At 38.7% G+C, this 18,759-nt stretch overlaps 1 protein-coding gene across 3 annotated transcripts in view; it reads left to right on the top strand.

The window, feature by feature from the left end:
* Nucleotides 1-18,759, top strand: part of TTC23L (tetratricopeptide repeat domain 23 like) — a 58,229-nt gene that overhangs the window by 27,181 nt on the left and 12,289 nt on the right. For all 3 annotated transcript variants that reach the window (XM_034657024.1, XM_034657025.1, XM_034657026.1), the window contains exons 7-10: nucleotides 2,053-2,230; nucleotides 4,194-4,302; nucleotides 14,323-14,450; nucleotides 14,790-14,939. In XM_034657024.1, the coding sequence (XP_034512915.1) occupies nucleotides 2,053-2,230; nucleotides 4,194-4,302; nucleotides 14,323-14,450; nucleotides 14,790-14,939 (565 nt within the window). The remainder of the gene's footprint in view (nucleotides 1-2,052; nucleotides 2,231-4,193; nucleotides 4,303-14,322; nucleotides 14,451-14,789; nucleotides 14,940-18,759) is intronic.

The raw sequence follows: 18,759 nt of genomic DNA, 5'->3' as shown, positions 1-18,759 counted from the left end.
GAGTCATGATATTTACATATGAGAGTGGGCCTATCAGATTATCAGACAAAAAGAATAATAAAAGGTTTACTATTCCCTAGATTTTTAAAATATCTTCACATCCTTGAAAGCAATCTGTTTCCAAAACTGTAAGCACTTGGCATGGTAGGGAAGGTGACGGAAGGGTAAGTAAGTGAAGTACATGAGTCATGTCTGCCTGCTTTAACCATGAATCTAGAAGTCAAATGGGAAATGGCAGGGTGGGGGGTGTTGGCATGCCCAGATCTAAATCTAACTATAGATGTAAGTCCAGTGGGCCATAAATTAGAGTCTAGTGAATGTCTGCTGCTGTCACATGGGTCAGTGGCTAAAGTTTGTGTGCGTTATGTGAAAGATAGCCTTGCTCCTCTTTCAGAATAAGTTCTAGTGCATATTTCATTCATTCATCCTGCAGTATTACCTAGTATCTGTTTTGTATGTGCAGTGTTCCAAGAGTTGGAACTTTTACTAAGTATAGCTGTATCCAAGACACCAGTCTAAGTCCTTCACATAATTTATTTAAGTCAATCTACTACAAGCCCATGAGGTGGATACTTTTGTTTTCATTTCACAGATAAGAAAATTAAGGCACAGAAAGAGTAAGTAACTCAAGGTGACAGAATGGATAAGGAGAGCCCGCACGTAAATGGGGCATCTGAATTCGTAGCTCACCTTCTGTCCCACATCGACTTATATTTTATGTTGAACAAGTATCTAGTAAGGGCAAATCCCTTTTCTCATTTTAAAGGTGGGGAAAATAGAGTGTGATTGTGTAGGCCAGACAACTTGGTTAATATCTCCCTACAAGCTCTTGATGAGAGGCATTTTCATTCTGTAACTTCTGCTGTTATGCTCAAGGGAAACAGTGGTCTGGGCCAGTGCTCTGTTGATTGTTAAATCATAACTTGAAGAATGCCTTATCTAAAATAATTTTATACACATATTTTTTTTGATTGGGGATACAAAGATGGAAGCAAGAGGTGAGGGGGAGTAATATTGATTGTGTATCCACTATATGTTAAGTGATTTCATGTATAAATTTTAATCTAATCTTTACAACAACCTTGTAATTTAGGTATTCTTAACCTTGTTTTATTTGGAAGGAAATATTGGCTATTGGAGTTTGTCTGTAAAGCCAATAACTTGTGAGAAACAGCTTTGAACTACCATGTTCTTCTCCTTGTATCTTACTGTCTCTAGAGGGATAAACCTGAATGGGATGCTGTTTTATTCTCATTTTTAAAAACTGTATTTTGTTTTGGAAGATTTGAAAATACAGATACAAAGAAGAAAATAAGTTTTAATTTTCCCCCCAAACATAACTGCTATGGACATTTTAGATATAGATATAGATAGATAGATATACATTTTAGTTAGAGATAGGTGGATAGAGATAGGTGGATAGGATAGTTGGAGGTGGATATGTCAGGGTCAATTTTAAGTACAGTCCTATCACTTTTTTAAACTTAGCACACTTTTAATTTTTCCCCATATTACTTAGTTTAAAAAGGAAGCATGATTTTTAAAGTCTGAAGTATTTTATTGTATCACATGTCATAATTCATTTAACCACTGCCTTTTGGAGGGGATATTTACATTGTTTTCTCTTTCCTCTCTCATTTTTTGCTGAGGAGGAATAAACTAAATCAAACAAGACTAAACAATAACTTTGCATTGGTCTGAAAGAGAGGGAGCTAGAAGTAATACAATTTTATTTTGATTCTAGAAAGTCTGTGTTTGTGGGTAAATTATCCCACCTTGTGAATTGCTGGAAGCCATTTTTTTCCATTTGCTTTTTTATGAAATTAGACTACAGCATGCTATATTAATAGAAGTGAATGATAGTCGGTGGAATCTGGTAGGTGAAAGACAGGTTAAAAGGAGTTTGTTTGTAGCAAGACTGGATTTTTTAGCTAGCCACTGAAATGATTGGCCTACGAAGGCCAAATTGTTTTGTTCTTAGAATCGGTTCCTTTTGTGTCTGCACAAGTAAGGGGCCTCTCTGACTTTGCATCTTTGTCCCTCTTCTTATAGAGCCTCCTTGGCCATCCACAGATTGAACCTCGCTCTGGCATACTTTGAAAAGGCGGTTGGCGATGTTATTGCCACTAAGGGTGATAGGACATTGGATCTGGTCAGTCTATATGAGGAAATTGCTCAGATTGAGCAGCTGAGGAGGAACCATGATGGGGCCATCCAGTACTTGCAGCAGGTTGGTGAGTTGGCTGGAGCCCCAGCCTAGTGGCCGTGTTTGGCCCCAGGTCCTATTCCCAGTGCCAGGGAAGTTTGGGCTTCTCAGAAGAACAAGGGGGTGGGATAGATTTCCTGCCAGATCCACATAAGAGCCCTTCCTCAACCTTAAACAACATGGGCAGAGAACACTGACTCAGGGCAGGTGTATCTACTCTTTGACCTGATCTGAGACCAAATTTCCCCTCCCAGGCCTCCCCTCATCTCTGTGGGTGCTAGGAAGAAGTAACCAGGTGAGTCTACTCCAGGAAAAAAAACCATAGGGGCAACCAAACTTAAGTCTTTAGCAAACACAAAGGGCTTTTTTTAAAATGAAAAAATCATGATATTTTGGTGTAATGCTGTCATTTGTCCTTTAGTCTAGTTTAGCTATTTGTATCAATAAGTTTAAACTTAAACTGACAAAAGGGTGTTTCACTTGGAGGTAACTACTTTGACAAATCCCCAGGGGAAAAACAAAACAAAACAGGAAGGAGTGTTGAGTCTTACAATGAAAAGAGTATAGGGCATTTTTACCTATCATGTACTTGAAACTTTCCTGAAACTGCTTGTTGAATTCACGTTTCCTCTCCTCAAATGAGAACCCGGCTTGTGGCTTCAGGTATCTCTGAAAGTCAAAAGTGGATCAAAATAACTAATTTTCTATATCATAGAAAATGTGCAGTACAATTCAACGATAGATGTGAAAACAGTCTGATACTGTAGCAAAGGCATTGCAGGTAATCCCACAATCTAAGTTATTAGTACCATAGAGTAGAGAAATGTTAGGGAATACTGCTCTGTGAGCAGGGAGTCCACTGCTTACAGAGAAAGCTGTCTGGCTTTTGTGTCCACAACTTTGTGCAAGCAGTGGTCAGATCAGAATAGATAAAACAATGTATAATCAGCATTTCCCAACAACAACAACAACAACAAATAATAGTTAACATTGATGGGATGCTTTTACTGTGTGTACTTGGTGTACTCGTTTCATCCATGTGATAACCCTATGCCGTTATTATTATTTTATCTCATTTTACGTGTGAGGAAACTGAAACATAAAGAATCATAGCTAATTCAGCTGAAGTTATGTAGCTAACAAGTAGGAGAGCAGGGATTTGAACTTAGAAAATTTGAGCCCCCAGAGCCTGTACTCTTAACAACTCTAAACTCTTAGCTCCATAATATTGTCTGATAATCGCTAGAGCTCCTCGAAATACCTCATGATGTTTGACCCGTGAACTGTGAAGCATGGGTGATTTTTTTCTTGCTCGTGGGCGTGGACCAGATGTTTTCTCTCTTCTTTCTCCTTCCATTTTAGTACGAATGATAATAGTAATAAAATCTCCAGTTTTCTCATGCTTATGACATTTCAGGTAGTATTCTAGACACTTTACATATTAATTCATTTAATCTTTACAGCGACTGTTTGCAACAGTCATTTTTGAAATTCCTATTTTAAATTTGAAGAACGTAGTGACTTGCCTGATGTCATAAGTGGCTGAATTGTGATAGGAACCCAGGCGGTATGGCTTTAGGATCCATGCTCAACGACCCTAGACTTCCTTTGATAATGAACCTTTGAGGGGCTGAGCTGAAGTTGTGATTGTAATTTTGCTATGAAACTTAGTAAGAAATAAAAATAGCTAATATTTATAGAGGACTTACCATGTGATGGTACTGTGAATGCCCAGTGCTTTGCATCTCATTTAATCTTTTCCAAACCCTAATCGATGGAAGCTGTATATTTCTTCTACATGTGAAGGTGAAGTCACTTGCTCAAGACTCCCAGCTAGGAAGTAGCTGGGACTCAAACTCATCTCTCTTGTAACTCCATGATTAACTATATACAGCTCTCAACTAGCAATTTCATGAGAGCTATAGAAAATCCTCAGTGAAACACTGTCGTTTGGGTACTTACTTGATCATGATTTTCTCTATTCCAGGCCTATTCTATCTGTGTTTCTTTGTTCACTGAAGTCAGCCCCCAAACTGCAGAGGCAAGCGCGTTACTAGCCAAGGCTCATGCCATGTCTGGAGAGGCCCAACACAGGGGTAGGTGGAGGGGGTAGCTTGCAGTTATCATCATTTCCCATGGGAGGGAAGCACACTGGCAATGGTCTATCTATCAATATGGACAGATTATAATCAGCTATTCATGACTATGATGGAAAAATGAGACTGGACACCATTTTGTACAAAATCATTTACACATGAACTTAGGCACAATATCTCCACAAGTTAGTTGGAACATCAAAACCAGTAATATCATCTAATTTCTGTTTCCTTTACTTCTTTAGAATCTCAGCAGAATTCACCTGCATAAAGAGTAGAGAGATCATACACACTATGAATGTGACTTGTGGTATCGGTTGATGAGGAAATCCAGTGATAAAAGACAAAAACATTGGCTTCTCCCCCACTCCTCCACCCTCAACCTCCTTGACTCTTTTCCTGTAGCTGACAAGAGAGAATGTTTGTAGCAGCTAGAATTTTCATGACCTATATTCAAAAGTTGAGGTACTAGGGGTTCTGGAGGAAAACCAAGGCATGAATTCATCCATCAGCAATAGTCCTTTCTCAGGCAAGGTCATCCTTTGGAAAGTGAGTAGCTTTGGGAGAGACACAAAAGAACTGGTGAGGAAGGACTGCATGCTCTGCTCAGCTGCCTGGTTCAGATTAGTGGACGCTAATGGATTCCGTGGCCCATCAGGGGGAATTTGGGATTTGTGCAGAATATGATTTAAACATTTAAAGATGTTGATTTTCTCTGCTTATAAAAGGAATCCATTTAGGTGTACATTATTTTCCAGTCATATGTGAAAAGAGAGAGAGAGGAAGAGTAAGGGAGAAAGAATTATAGGGAAAGTTTCACATCCTACTTTTTTCTACTTTTATATTTCCCCATGCCATTAAAGAATTTTGTTCTGTTTTCAAAAGTTATTTCATATTTTGATTATTGTTTTCTTCAATGTTCATTGAAGACTTCCTGATTCTGTGTTTTCTAGCTAATCATCTTGCTTCTTTAAAAAATTGTCTTGTTTATACTCACAGTATTTGTACTCCATCTGTATGTTTGAATTTTTTTAAATAGTCTTTATGGTTATAACACGTTTAGTTTATATGTGAGTATGTAAAAATTTTGTTCGAATAAGAAAATTGTATGCTTCTAGAATTGGGAGATTCTAAGGCCACCGTATTCTTTTGTTGTATACCAATTTTTAACTTTAAAGAAGATTTGGATCTTCACCTCCTATCATTCACTAAATTCCAAATGGATCACATTTTAACATCAAAACTGAAAATATAAATTATCCAGAAGGAAATACAACACTGGAATCAAAATTCCAAAAATTAAAAAATGGAGGAAAGAAGAACTTTCTGACCACATGAAGTTATACTAGAAAAGAAGAGGTTGATAGGTTTAATTATAAAAAGATCTAAAACTTATGTCTATCACAAAATACCACAAATAAAATGAAAAACAAACAGCGTAATCCAAGATGAACAGGTAATTCGAAGAGGCCTTTACTTACTAAAAAAAAAATAAAAATTATAGTAACTTTCTCAGAAAGAACTATCAATGTCCATATGATATTACTGGGTAATTCTAATCAACATTTAAAGAAGGATTAACACCCATCCTACATAATCTTTTCCAGAAAAATTGAAGAGGAGGGAACATTTCCCAACTCATTTTATGAGGCTAGCAGTACCCTGATACCAAAACTGGGCAAAGACATTACAAGAAAAAAACAAATCACAACTATAAAACAATACATGCACATACATGCAAAAAGTCCTCAAGAAAATATATAGCAATGTATAAAAAAGAATAATACACCATGATCAAGTGGAGCTTTTTTCTTAAGACTATTGGGCTGGTTCAGCATTTAAGCCTGAATGAATGTACTCTACCATATCAACAGTCCGAAGATGAAAAGCACATAATCGTATCAACTGGTGCAGAAGCAGCCTGTGACAATATGCAACATCCTGTCATGATGGAAGGGGAACTTCCTCAATCTGATAACAGCCATGTGCAAAAAAGACTACAGCTAACACCAAGCTTAATGGTTAAAGAGTGAGTTTTTGCTCTTAAGATCAGGAACAAGACCAGGATGTTCATTCTCACTTCTTTTAGTCAGCGTAATAACTGGAAGTCATAGCCAATGCAGTAGGCAAGAAAAAGACATACAGCTTGATTGATCTTATTTTTAAGTTTATCTCTACACCCAGTGTGGGGCTTGAACTCATGACCCCAAGGTCAAGAGTCACACGCTCTACCAACTGAGCCCAGCAGGCGCCCCTGAGACTTATAGCTTAAAAGAATGAAACGGTCCTCATTTCAACAATACAGCTGTTTCTGTTGAAAATTCCAAAAAATTCCAAAACTCCTAGAACTAATAACTGAGTTAAAGGTTAGCAAGATCACAGAATATAAGGTCAACACACAAAACCCAGAAATATTTCTATAAGCAATGTGCAACTGGAAACTGAAATTTTTAGAAATACTACTCACCGTAGCCACCTCCTCCCAAATGGAGCACTTAGGTGTAAATCTAACAGAATGTGTACAGTATCTGGGTGCTAAAAACTACAAAACCCTCATCAAAGAAATCAGAGCTGACCTAAATAAATGGAGACATAATGTATTCATAGATTGGATGACATATAGTAAAGTTGTCACTTCTATAAAAATTGATGTATTGATTTAACACAAATTAACAATCAAAATCCCAGCAGGAATTTTTGTAAATATAGACAAGCTGACTCTAAAATTTATATAGAAATGCAAAGAAATTAGAACAGCTGAAACAGTTTTGAAAAATAATATAATTGGAGGAATCATACTGCCTGATTTAAGATTTATTATAAAGCAACAGTAATCAAGAGAGTTTGGTATTGATGAAGGGGCAGAGTTCAGAGTCACTGAAACACAATAGAGAGTTCAGAAATAGACTTGTATAATTATGGCCAATATTTGACAAAGATGCTAAGATAGTTCAGTTTGGAAATAATAGTCTTTTCAATAATAGCCTTGGAACAGTTGGAACAATGGTATTCATGTGCCAAAAGAAAAAAGAAAAAAAAAACCCACTTTCATAAGCATACTCAAACATTAACTCAAAGTGGATCATTGTCCTAAATGTAAGAGCTAAAATTTACATTTAATTTTACAATAGAAAAATAAGGGGAAAAAATAAGACCAAGCATTATATAAAGTAAACAAATGGCCAATAATCACATGAGAAAGTTTCAATCATAGTAATAATGAAGAAATATAGAACAGCAAGGATACCAAGTTTCTATCTGATTGTCAACATTGCAAAAAATGATAGCATTTAGGATTGATGAGAGCAATTTGATACAAACTCAAGTATAATTTGACAGAATGTTACACTTCTTCAAACTATACATATCTTTAAAATCAAATTTTTACCCATCCTCTGTAAAAATTTTTTAAATACGAAAATCTCTAGCATTTGCCCGATTGTGGGAAAACAGGTCTGCTCATTCATAGACAGTGGGAGTGATAGTATAAATTGATATGAAATTTGCAAAACAACCTAATAATACCTAGTAAAATCAAAAGGAAACATGTATAAGGATGTTCACTGTGACACTGTTTGTAATTATAAAAAAATTGGAAACAACCTTAATGTTTATCAGTGAAAGGAATATTTGGTATATTAATGCGGTGGAATTCTGTGGTCTTTAAAAGGATTAGACTTTATAAATAGAAAGGGTTAAAAACAACAGTATTAAGGAGAAAATATGTTCCATTTTTAGGACATAAAAATACTATTTTTTGTAGTTACACATTTACGTGTGTGTGTGTGTGTGTGTAACAAATGAACTGCAGAGTAGGTGAAACTGCATCAAAATGTACATCACAATGTAAACACAGGTAGAGACTCCTGGCTCTGCCTTTGTGACGAGGTCTGTGAATCCTTTCAACACACACACACACACACATCAAATTGAATAAAATGGTCAAAAACAGTCATTCGAGGGCACTGAAAATAAATGAGCAGACAACAAATTGCAAAGCATTCTTGAAAAACTGCTAGAGCTCTGGGTACAGAGAGAGCCTTTTTGGCCTTTTTGCCTGAGGCTGCTCCCGCCAAGAGCAATTTAATGAGAATTGGGCCAAGAGAACCAGCAGCTTTGTGGCAGAGGCATCGGACTCAATTCAGAGCAGGCCAACAAGCCCCAGCCCAGTGGGAAATGACGTACATGTGCAGGGAAGATGTGGAAAATAATAAGAAAGAAGACTTGAAATGCAACAGAGCTTGGAATGCACACCCCAATCTGTATACAGATTGATCGATAGAGGATGGAAGACATACACTCTAAAGGTTTTTGAGTACAACCTCTTTCCAAGTCAGTCACTTGGGTCAACACTAAGCTATGCAGGCAGAGGGGTAATCCCAGGAACCCAGACCAAAATTTTAAAAAATAAGCATTAAAACCGAAGCAAAGTTTACTTTAGGTCTCTAGTCTGGCATGTGGGAGCTTGGAAGCTATCGCTCCATCCTTTAACAAGTGAAAAGCTCAACAAACTGGAAAATCAACCGCTCTTCTTTGATCTGGCAGAGAAATGAGGTCACAGGGCAAACCGCTGCCCCTGAAACTGAAGAGACAGATGAATCCAGAGAACCACAGTTCTCCTGAGCCAGTACCTATCTCTACAGGAACCAGTACTGGGGTAGGAATACCTGACCTGTAACTGATACATTTCTGGAAACTCAGTGTGGACAAGACGGAGAGTTAAAAATTCCAAGTACCCAGTCATGGGGGTGGGGTTTCCACACTTCTGTGAAATTTACCTCCAGCAGCTTGACCAAGTTCTCAAACTGAAAATGGAGAAAAATGCCCCCTTGCTTCCAGCAGGGAGAGGGGAAAAATAACCAATTAAAAATATGCCAGAACTTTCTGCTAAACAAGGCCTGTCCTCCAGACACTCTTTTACCAGAGCCTAAATTATTGGGGGTTTTTTCAGAGGCTAATCAGCCTGGGAAAAGGAAATAACCAACTTCAGCCCACTCTAGCCATCCTGTCCCATTTAAAGCAGAAAGGGACTGAGAGGCACTTGTGAAGTTCGCAGTTCAGAGGCACAGGCTCCTAAAAGAGTTAATCATCGGGGCGCCTGGGTGGCTCAGTCGTTGAGCATCTGCCTTCGGCTCAGGGAGTGATCCTGGCGTTCTGGGATCGAGCCCCACGTCAGGCTCTTCTGCTGGGAGCCTGCTCCTTCCTCACCCACTCCCCCTGCTTGTGTTCCCTCCCTCGCTGGCTGTCTCTCTCTCTGTTGAATGAATAAATAAAATCTTAAAAAAAAAAAAAAAAGAGTTAATCACAGAATTATAGAATGCTTTCTCCTCCCCGAACCCCACATCTTACCACCAATTACTAGAGGCCTATTTAGAACAGTTTTATCCAGTACATCATGTCTACCTATCAAGAACAATTATAAGTCATAGTAAAAGGCAAAACAAAACAAAACAAAAATCAAAACAAAAAAACGAACCTAATAAACCACACAGTTTGAAGAGACACAGCGAGCATCAGAACCAGACTCAGATATACTAGGGATATTTGAATGATCAGACTGGGAATTTAAAACAATTATGTGATATCCAAGGGCAGGAGATAGACGTCCCAGCTCAAGATTAGTGAGAGGGACTTCACCCTTCTTCTACCTTTTTTTTTTTTTTAATTCTGTTTGAGCCCTCAGTGGATGGAATGATGCCTACTCACACTGGCGAGGGCAGATCTTCTTGACTCAGTCTACCGACTCAGATGCTAATTTCTCTTGGAGACACCCTCACTGATGCACTCCAGAAATAATGTTTTATCAGCTATTTGGGCATCTCCTAGCACAGTCAAGTTGACACAAAATTAAACATGACATGTCCACTCCTTGTCATCTTGATCCTTACATGCATCTCCTCAAACATACTTAACCTCCAAATAGAGATATAATTGTGCCTAATATGGTATAACTACCCTGGGTACGACTGGAAATGTACTAGTCCCTTTCCCAGAAGAGATAAAGTCCTTCAGTGATGTTTACTCTTCTGATATTCCATAACTTGAAAACTATGATGTAAAACTAACAATACTTAAATACTGACCCGACATCAGTATGTCTTCTGTTAAATGGAAAGGGAATAAAAGAAGAAAAATAAGATATTTGCTTAATATGTGCATAAGTACACATAGGCGTATTCATAACAAAATGAGGAAGTACTCATGACTTAAAGTCCTCAGTTCTGTAAGTGGTCATGGGGTTGTAACTGCTATACTTACCTTTTCCTACTACCCATTCTGTATTCCCTTTGCCTTTAACAAGCACCTCACCTGGTAATGGTTCTTTATCTTAGTGGGATGACCGAAACCTTCATTTCTGAAGGTTCTGGCCCATTACTAATCCCGCCTGGATTGGGATGTTGTAACGTTCTATTGACCTTAATCACAGGGCATAGTAATACTATGAGATGCCATCTTAGAACTACTAGATGGAATCTTCTGTGTTCCAGACGTGTGTTTTCTTACCTCGCTGTAGAAGACTGGTTCAGTTTCCCCTTAGTAGTCAGGCTCAGTCATAGGAGCTCCTTTTCCTTGATTCAGGGCATGAGGAGCCCAAAGAGGCCGGCTGGCAGCCTTCACTTCCAGTTCAGTGAAATCATCGTTGTATCTCCTGGGGGAAGCATTCCTCCCTCTGGAACTAAGATTTCTAGGCCAGTAGAGCATCGAGTTGTGGGAACAAGAAGCAAAAATTTTGCTAGTGGGTCACTAGGGGTAGTACTGACTGGTACTACTTATATGTCCACCCCTTGATTCTAGACTTGTGAAGCCTGTCTATTGGAGAAATAGCACCATATGTTGGATGCTGACCCAGAGTATATACAGCTTTCTGGAGAACTCAAGCCTTGCGAAGTATTGCCCCCTAGCTGGCACCATAACTGCCTGCAAAAGACCATTCCACCAGTCTGTCAAGCTAGCTGCTTCAGTATGGTGGGGAACATGGTACGACCAGTGAATTCCATGAGCATGGGCTCATTACTATACTTTTGCTGTGAAGCAGGTTCCTTGATCCAAAGCAATGCTGTGTGGAATACCATGGTGGTGGGTGAGGCCTTCTGTAGGTCTATGGGTGGTGGTTTTGGTAGAAGCATTGCATGCAGGGAAGGCAAATTTATATCCAGAGTAGATATCTATCCCTCTTAAGGACAAAATGCTGCCTTTTCCATGAAGAAAATGGTTCAGCATCATCAGCTTGCTACCAGGTAGCTGGCTAATCACCCCAGGTAATGGTGCCAGATCAGGGGCTCAGTGTTGCTGTCAGCTGCTGGCAGATTGGGTACTCAGCCATGGCTTTGGCAAGAGAAAGTCTTTGTTGTCGAGCTCACTCCTGGTATCAAAATCTGTATTGGTTCTCCAGAGAAATATAACCAATAAGAGTGAAGGGACTACTGGTAAGTCTCAGACTCCAAAGGCCCAAGAACTAGGAGCTTCAATATTTGAGGGCAGGAGAAGGTGGATTTCTAGCTCAAGAAGAAAATTTACCTTCCTTTGCCTTTTTTTTTTTTTTTTTTGAGCTTGATGAGGACAGATCTTTACTCAGTATACTGATTCAGTTGTTTATCTCTTCAGAAACACCTTCACAGACACACCCAGAAATTGTTCTATCAGCTGTCTGGGCATCCCTTAGCCCAGTCTAGTTGACACTTAAAATTAACCATCACAGATGCTCTATGTGGGCAAGGTTATATGGGAAATCTCTGTACCTTCCATTCAGTTTTTTTTTTTTTTTTGGTAAAACAAAACTGCTTTAAAAAATAAGGTCTGTTTTAAAGAAATCAAACACCTGAGCAAAGACATTAACATTCAGACACCATAGGAAGAGACAGACTCTGTAGTTTAAGTCTAGGCAATTCACTAAAACAAAAACAAACAAAACAAAAAACAAAAACTCACAAAAATATATCAGAATCTATAGTTGCTACTGTATAATGTCTAAAATGTACAGTTTTCAACAAAAGAGAAATATACAAAGAAGCAACCCGTGGCTTATACTCAGAAAAAGAGTAGTCAGTAGATATTGACTCAAAGCGGGTACGTGTTGGATTTAGCAAAGACTTCAGAGCAGCTATCATAAATATCTTCAAAGAATTAAAGGAAACTGTCCAAAGAATTAAAAGAAACAATGAAAGTAGGAAGTCTCAATAGAGAAATATAAACTATTTAAGAAAAAAAACAACCAAATGGAAATTCTTGAGTTGTAATATACAGTAACTGAATGAAAATTCATTAAGGTTCGAGATGGCAGAGGAGAGAATGAGATAGCTCAAAGGTACGGCACTAGAGATGATCTCCAAAGAGCAGAAAAAAAGGAATTGAAGGAAAATGAGCAAAGCATAAGAGATCTGTGGGACAATGCCTGGGGTACCAACATACATGTTATAGGAGCTCCAGAAGGGCAGAAGACAGAATGAGGCATCAAATTATCCAGAGAAATAATGGCCCCAAACTTCCCGTTTGTTATCTACAGATCCGAAATTCTCGATGCCAAGTAAAATAAGCACAAAGAGAACCACAACTAGGCATAGTCAAACTGCTGAATGACAAAAAAAAAAATCTTGAAAGCTGTGGTGGAAAAACAGCTCTGTGCAGGGAAACAACAATATGATTAATGGCTGATTTTTCATCAGAATAATGGAGGCTAGAATGTAGTGGAAAAACATATTCAAAGTATTGGAATAAAATCAACTAAGAATTGTATATTCAGGAAACTGCCCTTTGAAAATGAAGGTGAGGGGTGCCTTACTGGCTCAGTCAGAAGAGCATGTGACTCTTGGTCTCGGGGTTATGAGTTCGAGCCCCACATGGGTGTAGAGATTGCATAAATAAATAATACTTTAAAAAAATGAAGGCGAGATAGACATTTCCTGATAAACAAGATTTGCTGGTAGCAGTCTTGACCTAAAATAAATACTAAACGAAGCCCTTAGGCGGAAAGAAAATGGGAGCACACGGTAACCCAACTCCACAGAAAGGAATGAAGAGAATTGACTGATATGTGGATAATAGACTATATACACTAACACAGACATTCATCAACTTGTGAATGGTAAACAAAATGTGTATCTACTCAGCAGGAGGAATAAAGTACTAATTCATGCAAGAATGTAGATGAACCTCAAAAACAGCATGATGCATGAAGGAATCACAAAAGACTACACGTCGTATGAATCCAATTACGTGAAATTTCTAGAAGAGGCAAAAACATAGATAAAAAAACGATCAGTGACGGCCTGAGATGGGATGAGAGCAGGCATTGACTGCAACCAGCCATGAAGAAACTTTGGGGGTGATGGATATCTCCTAAAACTGGATTTTGATCATGATTACATAACTATAAATTTACTAAAACTTCATCAGACTGTGTAATTACAATGGTTGAATGTGTGGTATGCCAATTATACCTTAATACAGTGGTAAAAAATGTTAACAGTGCCTGTTTCTGAGCAGTGTGCGTGGAGATAATTGTCGTTTTCTTTTTGCTTCTATTGCATTTTCTAGACTGATTACATAAACATCTATTATGTTTGGAATAAAAGACAACATTAAAAGTAAATTTTTAAACAATAACAGCTCTATTTAAATACTTTAGAAACAAAAACTCTCCCTCTACACACACGCACGCACACACACACCCCTAGCAGGAATCCCAGTAAACAGTACTCTCTATCAGAGTTTAATTTAGCTAAATATATAGCCTTACATTACACTTGGGAGTTTAATATGGTAGTTATTTGGGGTGTTAGGATAGATAGGCTGTTCAGGCATGGCTTTCTTTTTCTACAGAAAAATCCATACCTTCCATCGACAGAATAAAATTATATCAACTGATGCCATCAAATTAAATCTCAGACTTTTTGAGGGTCTGATGAGACCTGGAATGAGAACAGGCACTGACTTTAAGTATGAAATGTCTCATTGAGCCAAAGCTGTATTAGCTGCTTGTACAGGCTTGTGGCCTGCCTTAAATGTTCCCCTTTTTTGCAGATGCTGTTGAGATATATTTTATAAAAAGTATCAATGCATATCAAGCAACATTGGGCCCAACGGATTATGAAACACTGACAACCATTGAAGAATTCTGCAAATGGCTTGTCCAAAACGGGGAAAAACGGGTAAATCTGAACAAGTAAATCCAACAAGAGGCAGTGGGATCTTGGGCAAGATCCTTAGCTTTTCTTAGTGTCCATTCCTTCGTCTGGAAAAGAAATATTATAGTTCCTTTCTCAGAGAGTAGTCATGCATGACTTAACTGTAATTATTAAACATAAGATTGAACTGTTAACTCTTCACAGAAACACGTTACTGGGGTGACAACGTCACAATGGCCTGATCCTGGTGGGTTACGTCAGTGAGGCGTAGAACGCCTCCTCCATAGAGTTAATGGACTAGAACTGGCATATGCCTTCAGAATTGCCAGGATGATTATAAAACACTTTTCTTTAATTCCCTAGGAGGCTTACAGACTGCTAAAGGCCGCACTGAAGTCTCAGGTCATCAGCTATGGTGACTGTAGTGAAAAGGTGGCCGAAACTTTTTACAACATGGGCAGGATCTGCTTTGCCGAAGGAGAGCTCAGAAAGGCAATTCAGCTGTTAAGGAAGGTGAATGCTGGCTGCTTTTTTTTTTTCTCCCGGGCCTGTAAGCACAATGTGAGGAGTGATGTGTGTGGGGTGTGTGTGTGTGTGTGTGCGTGTGTGTGTGTGTGTGTGTGTGTTTTCCCTTTCTTTCCCATCCCTCCCCTCCCTTCTGCTTCCCTTCACCTCCCTTTCTTTCTTTCCTTCTTTCTTTCCTTCCTTCTCTATTCCTTTTTATTTTTTAAGTAAAGTGAAATTTCACTTTCTTAGATGTGCTAAGGGAGAACATGATACAGAAACTTTTGTTGTGCCTATGCCTGGACCAGAGTCTTAAAAGAGTAACACCCCAATGTTGGAACCTAGGTCTGGCAGCGGCAGAATATCAGGAAAGCACTCAAGGTTGGGCGGAATCAGGAACACTTTGTATTAACCATTCTTACCCAAATACCGATTCCCCTTCTGGGAGGCTCAGACGACCCTGGACATTTGTGTCTTATAGTAGGATCTGGCCTGAGGTGTGACCAAACTGTGGTTCAGCTAGTCAGAATCCTGACAGACCAAGGCTAAAGACATGGTGAGATCGGTAGGGATGTCTCTACATAAAATCTAAATTTGTTCAAGGTCAGAGGAAAAGTTGGTAAAGACCAATCAATACTCATGTGAGCAAAGGGTGGACATTGTCTACACATGTACATTGGCAAACATCACGTCTGGAGAGATTTTATCTCATTTCAGGTTAACTAAACAGAATCAGAAAATATGTTATGAAGGGGGCTGGGTCTTTGCTATCAGCTTTTATCCTTAGGGCTTTAGACCCCAGTTCATTGTCCCAGCCCAGAAAGGCGGGGAGGCGTAGAAGGGCATGCTGACAGTAAGGCTCTTGTTTTGAGGTTCGAACACCTTCCTCATGCTGGGGATCCACTGTGAGTGGGATGCTGGCGAGGAAGTTTCTGAATTAGCCGATGTTAATAGATGCTGTTCTGGGGACTGGAAACTACTCCTGGAGCTGAAAAGAAGGCAAGAGACCTCAGCAAAAGTTGATGCTGTGAGGAAACCCCTTTGGCAGACAGAGTAGGGCATAAAGGGGCTGACACTTTTGGCTTTATTTCTTGGCCAGTCCAGTTTTCTTGTAAAAGGAATCACAGTTCAATGTAGTTGGGTGGAGGTGAGAAGATAAAGAAAAGACAAACCTTAAAAATTACAGACTTGCGACGGAATAATTTTTATTTGCATCCAATAAACCGCACACATTTTGAGGTGTACAGGTTGATCCGTTTTAACATCTTAACCTGTGAAACCATGACCACCATCAAGGTCATGAATATATCAGTCCCCCTCAAAAGTTTCCCCACGCCCCTTGGTAATTCATCAGTTCCACCCCTCCCCCAACCCCACTCCCAGGCAATAACTGGTTTGCTTCGTTGCTATAGCTACATTAGCATTTTCTAAAATTTTATGTAAGTAGAATCCTATAGTTACACATTTTTAATCGTTCTTTCAGCAGAATTATTTTGAGACTTATCCATATTATTGTGTATCGTGGCTTACTTTTATTGCTGAGTATTACATTACATGAACAACATGATTTTTTTTATGCATACTCACCTGATGAACGCTTGACGGTTTCCAGTTTGTGTTGATTATCGAGAAAGCTGCGACGAATGTTCATGCGCAAGTCTTTGTATGGATATGTACTTTCTTCTCTTGGGTCAATCCTTAGGAGTGAAATGGCTAACATAGGTGTATGTTCACCTTTATTAAGAAACTGGCACAATTTTGGCAAATGGTTGCATCATGTTATATGTTCCCACCAAGCAGAGAATTCAGTTCCTCCACACCCTTGCCAGTAGCTGGTGTGGCCAGTGTTGTTAATCGTAGCCACCCTAACAGGTATGCAGTGGTAGCTCATTGTGTGTGTTTTTAAAGATTCTTTTTCTTTCTTTCTTTCTTTCTTTCTTTCTTTCTTTCTTTCTTTCTTTCCTTTCTTTTTTCTTTCTTTCTTTCTTTTTTTCTCTTTCTTTCTTTCTTTCTTTCTTTCTTTCTTTCTTTCTTTCTCTCTCTCTCTTTCTTTCAGAGAGAGAGAGAGAGAGAGAGTGAGATCACGAGCAGGGGGAGGGGCAGAGACAGAGAAAGAGAGAATTCCAAGNCTTTCTTTTTTCTTTCTTTCTTTCTTTTTTTCTCTTTCTTTCTTTCTTTCTTTCTTTCTTTCTTTCTTTCTTTCTCTCTCTCTCTTTCTTTCAGAGAGAGAGAGAGAGAGAGAGTGAGATCACGAGCAGGGGGAGGGGCAGAGACAGAGAAAGAGAGAATTCCAAGCAGACTCCCCTCTGGGTGTGGAGCCAGGACGGGGCTCAGTCTCACAACCCATGAGATCATAACCTGAACCCAAATCACAAGTCGGACGCTCAAACTGCTGAGCCACCCAGGCGCCCCTCATTGTGGTTTTAATTTGTGTTTCTCTTGAGCATCTTTCTTTGTACTTAGTTCTCATTTTATCTTCTTGGGTGAAGTGCTGATCCAAATCTTTGGCTCATTTTTCATTAGTTGTTTGCTTTTTTATGACTTTTTTAAAAGATCTTCATATATCCTAACCATGGTGTGTACGGTGCCTGTAGACCTGTATATGACTCCTTTAATATAATTGTAAAGTTGCCGATGTACAGTTGTCATGTGTTTGTATAAACACGCTCCTAGTTCATGCCATAAATGATGCTATAAACGAAAAAAAATGNCCAGGCGCCCCTCATTGTGGTTTTAATTTGTGTTTCTCTTGAGCATCTTTCTTTGTACTTATTTCTCATTTTATCTTCTTGGGTGAAGTGCTGATCCAAATCTTTGGCTCATTTTTCATTAGTTGTTTGCTTTTTTATGATTTTTTTAAAAGATCTTCATATATCCTAACCATGGTGTGTACGGTGCCTGTAGACCTGTATATGACTCCTTTAATATAATTGTAAAGTTGCCGATGTACAGTTGTCATGTGTTTGTATAAACACGCTCCTAGTTCATGCCATAAATGATGCTATAAACGAAAAAAAATGAAAGTTCTTACATATTCTAGATGCACGTTTTTAACAGATATATGATTTGGAAATATTTTCTCTCTATCGGCAGTTTGCCTTTTTATTTTCTTAACAAATGTCTTTTGAAGAGCAGAAGTTTTAAAATTTAATCAAGTTCAGTTTATCAATTTGTTCTCTTATAGATTGTGCTTTTGATGTTTTATCTAAGAAATCTTTGCCTAACCAAAGTCACAAAGATTTCTCTCCTGTGTTTTCTTCTAGAATTTTTTGTAGTTTTGGGTTTAACGTTTAGGTCTATGATCCACTTGAGTCAGTTTTCCTATATGGTACTAGGACTAGATCTCAGTTTAATTAATTAATTAATTTTGCTTATGGATATCTGGTTGTTCTAGCATCATTTTTATTGAAAAGACATTCCTTTCTCTACTGAATTATCCTTGCACCTTTGTCAAAAATCAGTTTATGTGTGTGTGGATGTAGATTTATTTATGGATTCTTTTCTATTCCACTGATCTGTTTTTCTCTTTTTTTATTTTTTTTATTTTTTTTTAAAGATTTTATTTATTTATTTGACGGAGATAGAGACAGCCAGTGAGAGAGGGAACACAAGCAGGGGGAGTGGGAGAGGAAGAAGCAGGCTCATAGTGGAGGAGCCTGATGTGGGGCTTGATCTCATAACGCTGGGATCACGACCTGAGCCAAAGGCAGACGCTTAACCAAACCGCTGTGCCACCCAGGCGCCCCTTTCTCTTTTTTTAAAAGTAGGCTCCACACCCAACGTGGGGCTTGAACTCATGACCCTGAGATTAAGAGTCCTACCAACTGAG

This window comes from Ailuropoda melanoleuca, chromosome 3 (assembly GCF_002007445.2).
Source record: "Ailuropoda melanoleuca isolate Jingjing chromosome 3, ASM200744v2, whole genome shotgun sequence".
Lineage (NCBI taxonomy): Eukaryota > Metazoa > Chordata > Mammalia > Carnivora > Ursidae > Ailuropoda > Ailuropoda melanoleuca.
Note: the sequence above shows the minus strand (reverse complement) of the source record. Positions and strands in the feature narration are given on the sequence as shown.